This window comes from Podarcis melisellensis (genome assembly GCF_964234715.1).
Source record: "Podarcis melisellensis genome assembly, chromosome: 8".
In the NCBI taxonomy this organism is placed as follows: Eukaryota; Metazoa; Chordata; class Lepidosauria; order Squamata; family Lacertidae; genus Podarcis; species Podarcis melisellensis.
In genome coordinates this window covers 69,392,444-69,407,688 of record NC_138540.1, presented here as the reverse complement: position 1 = coordinate 69,407,688, position 15,245 = coordinate 69,392,444, and the positions used below count along the sequence as shown (strand labels likewise).

The following is a 15,245-nucleotide window of genomic DNA, read 5'->3' as shown; positions in this document are numbered from 1 at the left end:
TTAATAAGACAGTAGTGTTATGTAAAGTATATAATACGATTAATTGACCTGTTTTTGTAGGTTATCCAGTGCTGGCTCCTGCAGCTTACTATGACCAAACAGGTACTCTTGTGGTGAATACAGGGGCTAGGAATGGCCTAGGAGCTCCGGTACGACTAGTGGCCCCTGCTCCTGTCATCATCAGTTCCTCAGCAGCACAAGCAGGTAAGTCTCCCTATAATAGGGAAGCAGTGATTTCCTGTAGTTCCGTATGTTCGTGATTGATACAGTCAGTGTATTAGAAATCCAGTGAAGCAATGGCCCTCCTATAGAATTCAAATTATATTGAACATTGAAGGTGGTGTCTTTTTACATGTCTAGGAGGAAGGCGCAGCGCACACTAAACTAAAAAGTCACAAGCTAAAGCTTTGTGGTTCAAAAAACATGGCTAAAATAAAATAGTGTAGAATTATAGAGTTAGAAGGGACCACAAGGGACATCTAGTCCAATCCCCTGCAATGCAGGAATCTTTTGCCCAATGTGGGGCTTGAACCTACGAGCTTGAGATTAAGAGGCTCATGCTTTACTGACTGAGCTGTTTCGCTTCTTCCCACACCATTTGGCCCCATCCCAGGGCCCAGCCAGAGCAGAAAATGTTGCAGCTGTGATTTTGACTACCCTCACAAATGTGAAGTCAAGAGTATGGGCAATATTTCTAGACATGATAAATCAATGTACATAAGAGAGGAAGGAAAAGGTGAGGCCTTGATTTAACCTTAAGTGCTGCCCAGGATCCTAGTGTAAAAGCAACTGAACCACTTTGTGAGGAGCGCCATCAAAAGCTGCATCAGTGTGAGCGGTCAGTTGTATACACAGTCTAATACAGTTACATTTAATTTTAGAAGAAGGGATGTCTCAGAACGAGGGCAGTAATTTTATGGAAAGCTGAAAAAAAGACAGTTGGGAGGTTTTAAATCCTTTCATTACATCCAGAGCTTATTTAAGACCAATACAATAAAGGCTTACGTAAAATGTATACTGCTACAAATTGGAAATGGCAAAACACAAAGCAAGTACCTGAAAATGTTGGTGTGATTGAAAAGCCAGAGACGGTAAGGCAGCCTTCACCAACCTGGTGCTTTGCAGATGTTTTGGAAACATGGCTCATTTCCAATGGGATCAAAGAGGATTGTAGTCCAAAACATCTGGAGAGGGGCACCTGGTTTAGTAAGACCACCAGAGGTGAAAAGAGCACAAACTGGCAAACAACATACCTTGACCATAAATCAAGCCAAGATGCATTAGCCAATTGCTAATGAGAGAGAAGCTAATAATAGTTTTCTTCATATGCATTAGGAAAACTGCCAGAGAAGCAGCAGGACCATTAGACAGACGAAGTGGTTTGCCAGGGGAATAGCAGGCAACCTAGATGAATTCTTAGCTTCAGAATTTGCAGCGGAGTTCAGAAATGCCTGCGCCTGAGCCATTTTTTCCTTCCTGAAGTAAACTTGAAGGAAAACAGAGAAAATAGTACATCAGGACTCCTGGCGAGAAGTGAATGCATGTTAATAGTCTATGGCAGTAGACTAGGTCTCCTGGCAGGACTTCCGCACCAAGCCTGGTCCATGCACTGTTGGTAGCAACTAAGACAGGGGTGGAGATTGTGGTGCCTTCCAGATGTTTGACCACAACTCTTATCAGCCCTAGCCAGCATGACCAATGGTTGGGGGTAATGGGAGTTTGTAGTGCAAAACGCATGGAGGGCAACAAGATGGTGAAGGCTGCCATAAGCCAAGGTAACAAAAATAAAATTCCAACATTTTTTTAAAAATCTGTATCTCGGGGTTTGTTTCTTTAACGTTTTACCTCAAATTGAAATTAAAGGCACACTTGTGCCTTCAGAGATCTGCTTCTTAGCATGCTAAAGAGTAAGAGCTATTTATGCTCTGAGCAGCCCAGCAGTGCTGCCTCCAGCCTGGGATGGAGCGAGCTCAGAACTGATAACAAAGGAAAGGAGGCAACCCTTGATTTAAGAGAGGCAACATAACTGCTTTCCTCTGTGGAGGCTGATTGAAAAGAGAGAGGTCAGAGCAGTAAATCCTTGTGGAGATGTTGCAGTCAGCCTTTTCTAACTTCAGGCTTACGGGAACCTTTATAATTTGTTACGTTTATGCTTTGCGGCACATCTGGGAATTGCTGACCTAGGTGCTAGGTGGAAATGGTGTCTGACCTGTTTTGTGGAGTAAACGACAGGTGATGATGTGCAGATGATGCAAATGTAAAACGGGAGCGCACTATAAGCAGGTTTCCCAAATTGCATTTTGTTTGTTTTAAAAAACCTTTTTCCTTCTTTTTGGTAGCAGTTGCAGCTGCTGCCGCTTCAGCAAATGGTGCTGCTGGCGGTCTAGGAGGAACGACCAATGGACCATTTCGCCCTCTAGGGACTCAACAGCCGCAGCCACAGCAGCAGCCCACCAGCAACCTGGCATCCAGCTCCTTCTATGGCAACAACTCCCTAACAAGCAATTCCCAGAGCAGCTCGCTCTTTTCTCAGGGCTCTGCCCAGCCTGCCAACACTTCCCTTGGCTTTGGGAGCAGCAGTTCCCTTGGTGCTACACTGGGGTCTGCGCTGGGAGGCTTTGGAACAGCAGGTAGGAGTTGTGGTTGTCTTGAAGGGGAGGGCTGTGTGTGATGGGCGAGAACAAACAAATCAGTTCTGAAGAAATTTAACCGTTGTGCCCTTGATATACCCAGTAGCAGAAATCTACTGCCTGTAGATCATGTCTGATGGTTTCAGTTGCCACATGCCTTACGTATGTACCAAGGAATGTTTTCTTTCTCTGCCCTTTCTCCAAAAGAGCTTAGGGGTGCTAGTCCATATGGTCCTCCTTGTTTTCTCTAAACAGCTGTCCTGCAATAACTAGCTCAGGGCCCCCCAGTAAGTTTTATTGCCAAATGGGGATTTGGAGCCAGCTCTCCTCCATATTATTCCCTGCATTATTCCCACTGTTTCGTACAGCTCTCCACTAAATGTCAGTGTAAAATGTGGAGCAGGAGAAAGCTACTCATCTTGGACATCCCGTTAACTTTAAGGAGTTATTAAATGTCATGTTCAAATATCTCCACATTTCTTCTGTTTGCACTTCTCCTAGGCCAAAGCGTAGTACCTCTCCTTGTTAATATCCATATCTTCCTTTTCCAATTGTTCAATTCCCCAATCAGATTTATCCTCCCATTTCTTCCTTTTGCAGTTGCAAACTCTAATACAGGCAGTGGCTCTCGCCGAGACTCTCTAACGGGCAGCAGTGACCTGTACAAGAGGACATCTAGCAACCTGACTCCTATTGGGCACAGTTTTTATAATGGCCTTGGGTTTTCCTCTTCTCCGGGGCCTGTTGGCATGCCTTTGCCTAATCAAGGACCTGGGCATTCTCAGACTCCACCACCACCCTTATCTTCCCACGGATCTTCTTCCAGTTTAAACCTTGGTAAGGGGGTATTACTGCTGTTGCTCTGGGGTGGAAATAGGGATGTCTGTCTTCATGCTTTTGAGCGACAGTTTGGGAAAATCATATCTCCGCTTAGGAGATAGGCCAAGAACAAGCTATGTATGAACTTTTTGTTTCCACATGTCCCTTCGCTCTGAGCTGTAGTTAAACTAGAAAGCCTCTGATTTAACCAGCTTTCCATTTTGTTCCAACCAGGAAACTATGATTACCAGCTTTGGAAGAAGGCAGGTTATTAAACCACAATATTAAGTTGGCTTAATATTTGACCTTATTCCAAGAGCCTGGTAATCATGATTTCCAAGGTCAGATGAAACGGTGAAACTGTGATTGGTTAGAGGCTTCCTGGTTTAATCATGGCTCATAGTGAAGGGGCTGTGTTTGTGGGCAAAAAAACCTATGCTTTCAATTGTGGCCCATTGTTTGGGTAAAGTACTGCTTAACCATTGTGGTTGCCTATTTGGCTTGCTGTCTGCATATTCTAAAAGAAATTGAATGTCATATATTCATAATCGTTGGTGTCACCTCACACTAATAGCCTAATCTCCCTGTTACAAGTTATGGAAAACATTCAATTTTTTGAAAAGGTTTAATAGATTTTCTGATCCTCCATGAAATTAAAATTTAAACCTGCTGTCCATGTTGCATGACATGATAGAATAAACAGGCTCTAAGAAGCAGCACATTTGGTTGCCCCCCCCCCCCGGGCAACAAATGTACTTGTTAGATGATTTTCTCAATATTTTGCCATCATTTCATGTCCTCCTTGTTGTGGAGAAACTACTGCGAGTTATTTACAACAACACCACACACACATGGTATGTTCCAAATTTCTTGCACTTAATCTACTGTAAGGAAAATAATCTGGACTTACATGAATGACAAAGAGGAAGTGCCATCTGTGTATTTGTGGGGTGGGTTTCTATAGAAGTTAATCCTTAAACAGAAGCATAGGAAAGCACCTTATACTGAGTCAGACCATTGGTCCATCTAGCTCAGTGTTGTCTACACTGACTGGCAGTGGCTCTAAAATTTCAGGCAAGGGTCTTTCCTAGCCTTTCCACTCACAAATTGATTGCACTATATTGCCTTATTCGTGTGTTTCTAATAAATCATGCTGCAGGCTGAAATAATATGCTGTGCCACATGTCATGACGTGCAGCTAACATTAAGGAGTAGTGTCCCATTATAATGAGCTTCATTAAGCTTTCCACCCTTGCATTTTTTTAAAGCAAAAATGTGACAGACACTGGGCAAGAGGTAATAGGTGCATCTTAAACCCATTCTTCAAGATGTAAGGTGGTATCAAGAATGAGACACAGCAACCCCTGTCACTCAGGCACTTTCACCTTCTCTTTCACAGACGAGAATAAGCTTTTTCTTTTAGGCTAACTACAGTTCCCGGTAATGTCCAAACTCAGGAACTATAGTTAAACTATGGTTAATAAGAACAAACAGGAATCTATAACGCAGCTTGATTTTGGCTTTTTCACACTAACCATAGTATAAACAAAAGACAGTTCCCTGAGTTGTAGTATCAGGAGGGAGTATGGTTAGTTTAAAAGTGGAAGCACTTGATCCCCTCTCCATAGGTGCCAAAGAGGAAGTGAATGCAAAAGTCTGAAACAGTCAGCCATGCAATTTTTGGGTTGCAATGTTTAGATTTCTCCTTATTAGAGTATGCTCTGCCCTGGTTGCAGCCTGGGTTTTTGTTTTTTTTTTAATACATACATTGTATTCACAGCCCTGATTCTTTCCAGTCAGCTCCCTGTTTACTGTAGTATTTCGACAAGGATTTTAAAACTAAAATCACGGTCCCTTTGCAGGAGGGCTTCCAAACGGAAGTGGCCGTTACATCTCTGCTGCCCCTGGAGCTGAAGCCAAGTATCGCAGCGCAAGCAGTGCCTCCAGCCTCTTCAGCCCCAGCAGCACACTCTTCCCTTCACGTGTGCGTTATGGGATGTCGGACGTCATGCCCTCTGGTCGCAGCAGGCTGCTTGAGGACTTCCGTAATAACCGGTACCCGAACCTACAGCTGAGGGAGATTGCCGGGCACATCATGGAGTTCTCCCAGGATCAGCATGGATCCAGGTGAGATGGGGAAGCTAATTGAGAACAAATCACAGGGTTGCCCTTTTGCACAAACGCTCACAGGTATGTAGGGACAAGTGGGCATATGAACATCAACCTTACCTGTAGTAGTGACCTCTGGCATTCTCACTCCACTTCAGCCTTCCCATGTTGAAGGAGAAGGTCTGAAGGGGGCTTCCTAGCATGTTCAACTGATGGTGTTTAGAAACCTCCTTGCAGCCAGGACCCTTCATCCGCAGGGAATCTAGGGATGTGTCTTAATGCCTCTTGTGGAAGGCACTGGGATGTGTTGGGCTTGTTTTCTTCAGCTCTCTGCTAGTGGCATACTCTAATTCAACTCATCTGAGTTAAAATAGGCATGGAGTTTTTATACAGAGGGCAGGGGGTTAGACCAGAATATCTCTGTGGTTCTTCTCCAGTTTGCAGCTGATCCTCAATTAAGCATGTGAGGCAGCTGAATGACTTTCGTCAAAATTTCAGCTCAGATAAAACCATAAACCCATTCTTTTTAATTGCAACCTCTGCAGATTTATCCAGCTTAAACTGGAACGTGCCACCCCAGCGGAACGGCAGCTTGTATTTAATGAAATCCTACAGGCAGCTTATCAGCTGATGGTTGATGTATTTGGAAACTATGTGATCCAAAAGTTCTTTGAGGTGAGTCATATCCACGATGCTAACTATATTTAGTAGTTGAACTGCTTCCATCTTAAAATAAGAGGACAATCTTATTTTGATTCTAATCTGTATGTTATCATTTCCTCTAGTTTGGCAGCCTGGAACAAAAACTTGCCTTGGCAGAACGTATCCGTGGCCATGTCCTCTCCTTGGCTTTGCAGATGTACGGCTGCAGAGTTATCCAGAAGGCTCTTGAGTTTATCCCTCCAGACCAGCAGGTAATTGTAAGTTTCCATTTTAACTTTACTACTTGATGTTGAATGTTGTTGTTCAACTGAGTTACCTTGTTGTCCTTTGTTGTGTGTGTGTGTGTGTGTTGTTCTTTTAGTTTTTATGGTGCATCTGTTCTGTGACCTGTTTTCAGTGTGCAAATAGTAATAAACCTGCAGAGATCAAGGCTAGGGATTCAGGGCTGAGAGGAATACTGTGAGTGAGTTTTCAGATGAGTTCTGTCAGAAACTTACTGAAGAAAACATTTCTCAAGGAACTTTTAAAAGTATGTTCTACTTTTGGATTCTCTCTCTCGGATCAGAGAAGTGCTGATCAGTGGCTAGCTCTCAGTCAGAAGGAACAGCAGCTGAAGAGATCCAACTTGCTTTCTGCCCCACAGATTAACAGCATGCTATGGAAATCTTCTCCTTGCTAACTGCAAGAATAGATGGAAATGTTCCTTCCCTTGGATGGAGCCATAGCTGAGTGGTAGAGCACATTTCACTGCACGCAGAAGGCCCTAGGTTGAATAAAAGGATCAATTTGCAGATGATAAGAAAGGGCTGTTTCTCCCTAACACCCTAGAGAACTGCTGCCAGTGGATGATACTGGTTTAGATGGAGAATTGATTTGAGCCTGTTCAAGGCAGCTTCTCACTGCCCCTGTGTTGCTTGCCAGTTGCGATTCTGGTGGTGCTTTCTCTCTCTCTTTCTCTCTCTCTTTGTCCCTCCTTCCATAGAACGAGATGGTCCGGGAACTGGATGGACACGTGTTGAAGTGTGTGAAAGACCAGAATGGGAACCACGTTGTGCAGAAGTGCATTGAATGTGTGCAGCCCCAGTCCCTGCAGTTTATCATTGATGCGTTTAAGGGGCAGGTAAGTGTGTTGAGGGGCTGTGTATTGGGGGGGGGATTTCTGTAAGATGCTGTGGTTATAGTGGTAAGAATCTATAGTGTGCTCCTTGTTTGACAGAGCAATGTGAGCCAAAAAGACCTGAGAACACTACACCCCAAAACCCCACTCTGAATTTTCCCCGGGGAACAGGTGTTAAGAGAGTATTGCACTTTAATGTTATTAAGCTTGCTCCTAATTCCCTGCTGAAATTGAAGGTCTGAAGCCAAAGTTATATAGGAGAGGTAGATTTTGATCAATGTTTAAAAGGTAGCAATGTGTATATTGTAAGGGAGTTCCAGCAATGAAGAACAGCAAAGGAGCTCCTTTCAGGAAAGCTAGTGGAGCAAAGGCTATAGCAGGTGTATAGCAGCATTATCTTTTTCTCATGAACCCATTTGTGACCCAGGAGACCCTTGGCTTCTCCTATCTAAGAGCTACTTCTCTTTTCCAGAATTGGACTCAGCACGAACTTTTAAATGGTGATACCTATACATCAGGGCAATGAAAAGGTTTTTGAAAGCTGGGCTGACAATCTTAAACTCTCAGCTACACCTGCCTGTTTATAATAAAGGCTCTGAAGTGGAGCAGGCTTTGTTTCACAGCTTTCAGAGCCTCACTCTAGCCGAATAATCATCATATTCTAAACCTTTTATGTCCTGCAGAATATTTCAGTTTGTTGAACTTTAGGCTGTTCTGAGTATAAGGAATTTTTCCCTGTCCTCACTCGTGTCTGTTGAACTCAGGTGTTCGCCTTGTCTACCCATCCATATGGCTGCCGTGTCATTCAGAGGATCCTTGAGCACTGTCTACCTGAGCAGACTCTCCCCATCCTGGAAGAGCTTCACCAACACACAGAGCAGCTTGTGCAGGTAGTGCTTGGGGGTAAAAGAAGGTTGCCTGCAAACCATAGGGGCTCTTGTGCCTTTTAAGGCTTGAATAGACTCTAGAGATTTCCAGGGCCTGTTTTATCACACCACAGTGCTGGGATTGTGGTGGAATCTTCCATTCTGTAAATATCCTTAAAGCTAGACAAGCCCTCTGAGAGCGTTTGGGGCTGGCAGCTCTGTTACCAAAGTTATTTTAAAACACTCCCAGAATGACTTGCATATGCTCTTACTTGGCCACCTCGGTCAGCTTCTTTCTTTTATTTGAAAATTTATAACCCGCTATTTCATAAAATATAAAAATGCAGCTTACAGCATGCAGAATCCAGCCGACATTGCTCACTTGCTTCACAAGCATATATTCACAGCTCCTAAGGACTAGAAATTCAAATAAAAGCTTTGAATTCTGGAAGCCAAATGTTGTACCCTATACCACATTCTGCAGTTTGTTTCTGTCCTGTCATTTATGTGCTTCTACAGAATAGTAGCAATCACACCCCTGAATATAATGCAACCTGGGCTTGGGGTGGAGGTGTGGAGTGTTCATAATTAAACTACGATTGGGTTTACAATCACATGTGAACAAGGCCACTAGCAGTCTCTTGCCATGATGCAAAATGTGTGTACATTGTATGGTTTAGGACCAGATTGCCAAAAGTTATGCTTAGGGTAAAATATAAGGTAATGTTTATATTTGTAATTGTATGAAATATCAACTTGGGGAGCTTTTCTATGCCACCATGAGCTCTGAGAAGGAGAGGCTGAACGTAAACAAGTTCCCATATACACCAGTAGTTTCATTTTCATTGTGGGTTATTAATACTGGATTTGGCTATGTCCTTAGGTGTTTTTGAAGAGCGTTAAGAACTTTTGGTGTTCCAGAACGCAGCACCAGGTTGTTAACTGTGTTCCACTGTATTCATACCATCTTACCGGTGTTTAAAGGTCTTCACTGGCTCCCAGTCTGATCCCAGTTTTAATTCAGAATACTGGTTTAAAGCTCTAAAAACAGGCTGGGACAAGGTTATCCAACAAACCGTTCTTGTGTGTAAACCTTTCTGTTCCTTAAGCCCATCTTCTGAAAGAGGCTGTACTCCATTTGCCTCTGCCTTAGGGGGGGTTAGGCAGTGGGAGGTGGCATGGGACAGAGCCTGTTAAGTGATGGTGCCCCATTTGTAGGCTGCCCTCTCCAGAAATATTTGCGGCACCTCCTCTTCTATCTTTTAGGCACCAAATTAAGATGGTATTATTTACCTGGGCCTTTGGTGAGTTTTACAGAGCACTCTGTTATTCCTGATTCTTTCTTGTGTGTTGAAATTTTATTATTTTATTTTTTAAAAAAAGTTTTATGAGGTTTTATTGTCATTTGCTGTGTTTGTAAGCCACCTTGAAGGTGGCTCCTTATGGTGGGAAGGCAGAGTGCAAATGTCACAGAGAAAGAAAGAAAAAAACAATGCAAGTTCTAAGGACTTCTGATACATGAGGTTCTATTAGAGCTGATGTGCTCCTGCTTGTCTGCCCAACAGGATCAGTATGGGAACTATGTCATCCAACATGTACTTGAACATGGGCGACCTGAAGATAAAAGCAAGATCGTGGCCGAAATTAGAGGCAATGTGCTGGTCCTGAGTCAGCATAAGTTTGCCAGGTAATGTGTGTTCCTTGTGGTGTGCTTTTTCTAAACATGGCAAACACACACAACTCTAGATTACACCAGAGGGTGTGGGGAGAATCCAGCTTAGTGTACCATTACAAAAACAAGAATTACGACAGAAACTAGAACAGGATTTCTTAGTGTGATGTGAACAGAATAGGAGACTTAATTTCCAGTTGTTTACCAAAGCTGCTAAATAGTGGCCATTGTTAGCCATGGTGCAAGCTTTCATTGGTGTGTGTGTGTGTGTGTGTGAGTGTGTGTGTGTGTGTGTGTGTGTGAGAGAGAGAGAGAGAGAGAGAGAGAGAGAGAGAGAGAGAGATAAAATAAAAAGAACCTCTTGAATATAAAGCTTATGTGTGGTCTTGGTTGAAGTTCTTACTGGCTTAGTTCAGATGGTATCGCCAAAATGGCTTGGAGCTATGAGAACAGATTTGTGCATTGTGATTCCTTCCCTGCTTTCCTGGTTGAAGGTGCCTGGTGTGCACATGTGCTGTGGCATAAAGCAGTTGCGCTAGGATGTATATACACCTCTTGTTTCCAGCCCTTTTGTGGATGCATCAAGTCTTCGCTACCCCTGCCTCAAATGTCAGTGAGCCAACATTAGCAAATGCTACCGGCAGATGCATTTTGATGAGCGGTAGGGAGACGAGAAACGACGTCTGCATCCAGCTTCAGGCATCCTAAAGACTAAAGTCAGCCTTGGCCATTTCTATTATTTACCCATTCTGCATTCTCATACAGCAGTGGAGCTGCTAGTATCACCATTCAAATGTTAAAATATATACTGTTGATCCAGTATAAAACTTCTCTCTGCTTTGGGAAGCATGTGGTTGTGTTTTTGGAGTGCTGTGCTTGGGTATTCCAGATAACCTGTGGCCCTTTTGCCTTGCTGCAGCAACGTTGTGGAGAAGTGTGTTACGCACGCCTCCCGCACTGAGCGTGCCATGCTGATTGACGAGGTGTGTAGTATGAACGATGGCCCTCACAGTGCCTTATACACCATGATGAAAGATCAGTATGCCAACTATGTGGTACAGAAAATGATTGATGTGGCAGAGCCGGCCCAGAGGAAGATTGTCATGCACAAGGTAAGCGGCTGGCCTGGCCAGTTGTAGTGAACTGAGCAAAGCCGGGAGAGAGCAGGGGAGGTGAAGAAAGAGTCCTAGAGAGACCAGCCAAGAGGCCTGGAGGACTCTCTTGTTCCAGGGAAGTAAAAGTTCTCACTGCTCTCTCTCTCGCTAGCATTCTGTCTTCTTTGTAGATTTTACATACACCTTTAACAAGGTGACTTGAGTCCTGAACTCTACATAAATGAATACAAGGCAAGCAAATTTCTACACATTTGCTTATTTTGCATCATTCTGCTTGTGCATTGTCATAAGGAGGGTGGGAGAAAAGCTATTTAGTTCAAAAGCACTTCAACTCTCAAGGGGCCGGGTGTTGCTTGTATGTTAATGCAAATGATACATTGTCGGGAAGAGCCACAAGGGCAAAGTCTCTACAGGTACTTAGAACAACACAGGGCAGCTCTGGAGGAGACAGCGCATACAGGTGCATGGAAAGATGGTCTTATTCTGAGTGATGAACATTGGCAAACTAGTTTTTCCTCAGTCCCCCCCCCTCTAAATCACACTTAGTAGGTTGTCAGTAGCAGTAACTAGTGAGGAAATTAGCAATAAATAACTACAGAAGTACAAGTGCGTTTTTTTATTACACTTGCATCAGATGAAACGGACTCTAGCCCATAATACATTTGCTGCTGTCTAACATGTCACAAGATTTGTTGTTGTTGTTTTTAATTCCAGAGGGATAGTCTTTTACAGTGAACACACACAGAAGTCACCTTGCAGCACTGGTTTATTGCGACAGAAGCCTTTTGTGGATCTGATGAAATGGGTTCTAGACCTTGAAAGCTTACGCGGCAATAAATCAGTTGGTCTTTAAAGTGTCACAAGCGTGTTTATGCAATCCCAGGCATATTAATTGACTTTAATGAGCACTTGAAACATTTACATAGCACTTGAGAATGAACTAGGTTCAGGAAACGTAATAGCTGTAGTACACACTTGGTGCAGAAGAAAACAAGGGCTTTGTTGCAGATTTCTTTAGAATGCACAATAGAAACAAAGGATCCCCAGCAAATTACCTCTTGTTTTTCTTCAGAGGCGTTGTGCCCCGATTCAGTCTGCAATCCACCCTGTAGGAATTCAGTTTGCAAACATTTCTCGGTTTCAGAATCGTGTGTAGGGTTCATCACATGACCTATAGCTTTGGTTACAGGAGTGGTCCTCTGCATATTACTCAGGATTCATAAGCATCATTTGCATGGGTTGTTCCTAAACGCCTGTAACCCTCTTGTTACCCTCTAGATCCGGCCCCACATTGCCACTCTCCGCAAATACACCTATGGAAAACACATCTTGGCCAAGCTGGAGAAGTACTACATGAAAAACGGGGTTGACCTCGGGCCCATTTGTGGACCACCAAATGGTATCATCTGAAACAATGAGCTACAGAAGAGAGCCAGTGACCACCTGGAATTTACAGCCAGCAACCACTCATATTCCAATATATGCTTTGAAAATATTCATGGTTGCTCAACATAGACGTGAGAACTACAAGAAAAAGAAAAGAAAAAAGGCAAAAAGACCCTTTGTAAATTTCTTTAATTTTATTCTGCATAACATGTACTAATTATTTTTTTAAATACTTAATTGCCCTGCTGTTTCAGTGGTGTATAGAATTCTTGTACATAGGCAACAGATGTACATGGAAAGCCACATTTTTTTTGTTCACTGATGTAACTATTTCAAATATGGAATCTTTTCAGGGTGGCTAATCTGAATTTAAATGAAATGCCCATTTTTAACTCCTCTACCTTAAAGACAGAGCTTTTTTTTTGGAAAATGCCTGTTCTGTTCTCTTTTAGTCAAAACTCAAAAGAGAAGTATAAAGTTTTAGTTAAATTGCACAAATCTGCATTTAACAGTTTATAAATAAAAAAAAAATCAATTTGCTAAAGCTTCGATTAAGATAAGTTTTTAAGTTTCAGAGACTTTTAAAATTCCTTTTTCTTAGTATTAACGTGCTAAAGAATTAAGCTTAGCAGTAAATATCGGGAGAGAACACACACCAAGGAAGTTTTTAAACGTAGACAGTGGGTGTGTAGTTACTGCCTACTCCTGTTTCTTCTGTTAACACGGAGGCAATTTTTTTATTATTATTTAGCATGTAGAGAAAAAAAAATCCAACTCAACTTTGGTCTTGCTTCTATAAATATATAGTGTATACTTGGTGTAGACTTTGCATATATAAAAATTTGTAGTATTTTCTTGTTTTGATGTCTAATCTGTATCTATAATGTACCCTAGTAGTGGAACATACTTTTGATTGTACAATTGTACATTTGTAAACCTCTGTAATGTAAATGTGGAGAAGTTTGAATCAACATAAACCCATTTTTGGTAAGAAAATAAATTAGCAAACCCTGTGCATTTCAGTGTATATTCACCCCTTTTATGGTCGTAGCATATAGTGTTGTATATTGTAAATTGTAATTTCAACCAGAAGTAAATTTTTTTTTCTTTTGAAGGAAATGTTCTCTTTATACAGCCTGGTTAATGTTTAAAAGAAATGCTTGGTTTTTTATTTGTCACCTAGTCAAGAGAGTAGCAATCCTTTCTAAATGTTCTACACAAATGATTCAGTTCAAAAATAGTGTTTATTTGACTCTTTAAAAAGAAAAAGTAATGTTTTACTTATTTTGTGGCAGTAAAAAAGTGCAGAAAAGTACAACCCCCCCTAGTATTCCTTTACAATCAGAGTTCCCCTTTCACCTTGTAAAGTGTGAATCACTTTGCCTTTTTGTACAGAAGATAAACTGTATTTTGCATTTTGTCTACTTGTAAGTGAATGTAACATACTGTCAATTTTCCTTGTTTGAATATAGAATTGTAACACTACACGGTGTACATTTACAGAGCCTTGTGTATATTTCCAATGAACCTTTTTGCAAGCACACTTGTAACCATATGTGTATAATTAACAAACCTGTGTATGCTTATGCCTGGGCAACTATTTTTTGTAACTCTTGTGTAGATTGTCTCTAAACAATGTGTGATCTTTATTTTGAAAAATACAGAACTTTGGAATCTGGGTTTGTGTTTCATTTGAATATTTTCAATATAGTGCACCAGGTCAAAAATATTCTTACTGTTTGTCTGTCTTTCTTTCTGACTTGAAAAGTGTCATTTGAGGGAACTGTTAAGATCTGAGTAGTTTCTGTAATGGAATATTTATTAATTGCGGTTACATACTGTCAGAGACTGCCTCCAGGTCCCAGCTCACAGAAGACCAACGCTAGCCAGCGGAACTGTACAAAGTCTTTATTGAAGTTTAGTTCCCATTTTCAAACCCTAGCGTGCATCTCTACGTCTAGACCCTAGACCAGCGAAGCCTCATCTGAGTCTCCGCCCCCTGTACACCAGTTCAACACTCTAGCCTTACTCCACCTTCTGCGTTTCTCCTTCCGCCTCTGGGTCCTACTACCCCCCTGGGTGCCTTCCTTCCTGGACGCTTCGGATGCGGACCCCTCGGACTCCTCCCCCTCTCTTCGGCGGGCTTTGGGACCCGGCTCCCTCTCCGGGCTGCTTATGGCGCCACCCTCTTGTACATTTGAACTTGGCGCGCGTGCGCTGCCCCTGACCTTCCTTTTGACCGTTTCCTCGCTCTCTGATGCAGGCGTGGCTAACCCTGACTCCTGTCCTTCCGCTGACGGAGAGCTGCCTGCTCCCGATGCCTGGGGCTCCTCCCCCCTACTGCTCTCCGGTGGGGAAGCTGGTCCCGATTTCCAGCTGCTGCTCTCTGAGCCCTCTCTGGCCCCTCCCTCCTGGGGTGTTCCCCTTGGCAACCCCCTTGCTCTGATCACGGGAGCCCCTTTCTGTGAATCCTCTGATTCGCTGGAGAGACTTAGAGACCTCGGACGGCTATCATCGCTGACTTCTCCCTCGGATTCCTCTCCCTCGGTCTCTAATTCCTCCCTTCCCTGTCCCTCTGCTCCTGAACCCCTGACACATACTGTCTTTTGTCAAAATACTCAAGGGCTTACAGCAGAGCTTTTCATGTTGGTGACACACTTTTTAGACATGCATCATTTGGTGACATGGTAATTCAGTTTTACTAGCAAACCGGAGGTTAAACTAACCCCTTTCCAGCCCGGGGAGGAGCGTTCACGTGACACATTAACATGTCGCAGCACTGTTTGGAAAGCTCTGACTTATAGCATAGAGTCGGGGGAGAGATGATAAAAGACGAATGGAGAGAGAAAAATACATGCCAATAGCATT

At 42.9% G+C, this 15,245-nt stretch overlaps 1 protein-coding gene across 7 annotated transcripts in view; it reads left to right on the top strand.

The window, feature by feature from the left end:
- The window catches only part of PUM1 (pumilio RNA binding family member 1), a 50,242-nt gene extending 36,187 nt beyond the window's left edge, over window positions 1-14,055 (top strand). For 5 of the 7 annotated variants that reach the window (XM_081920512.1, XM_081920515.1, XM_081920514.1 and 2 more), the window contains exons 12-22: window positions 61-204; window positions 2,340-2,630; window positions 3,231-3,467; window positions 5,312-5,576; window positions 6,104-6,233; window positions 6,344-6,478; window positions 7,204-7,341; window positions 8,103-8,228; window positions 9,770-9,891; window positions 10,796-10,988; window positions 12,270-14,055. In XM_081920512.1, coding sequence (XP_081776638.1) covers window positions 61-204; window positions 2,340-2,630; window positions 3,231-3,467; window positions 5,312-5,576; window positions 6,104-6,233; window positions 6,344-6,478; window positions 7,204-7,341; window positions 8,103-8,228; window positions 9,770-9,891; window positions 10,796-10,988; window positions 12,270-12,401 — 1,913 coding nt within the window. In that variant the 3' untranslated portion in view covers window positions 12,402-14,055. The remainder of the gene's footprint in view (window positions 1-60; window positions 205-2,339; window positions 2,631-3,230; window positions 3,468-5,311; window positions 5,577-6,103; window positions 6,234-6,343; window positions 6,479-7,203; window positions 7,342-8,102; window positions 8,229-9,769; window positions 9,892-10,795; window positions 10,989-12,269) is intronic. The other 2 variants (XM_081920516.1, XM_081920513.1) reach the window with 1 other exon arrangement.
- Window positions 14,056-15,245: the final 1,190 nt, after the last annotated feature.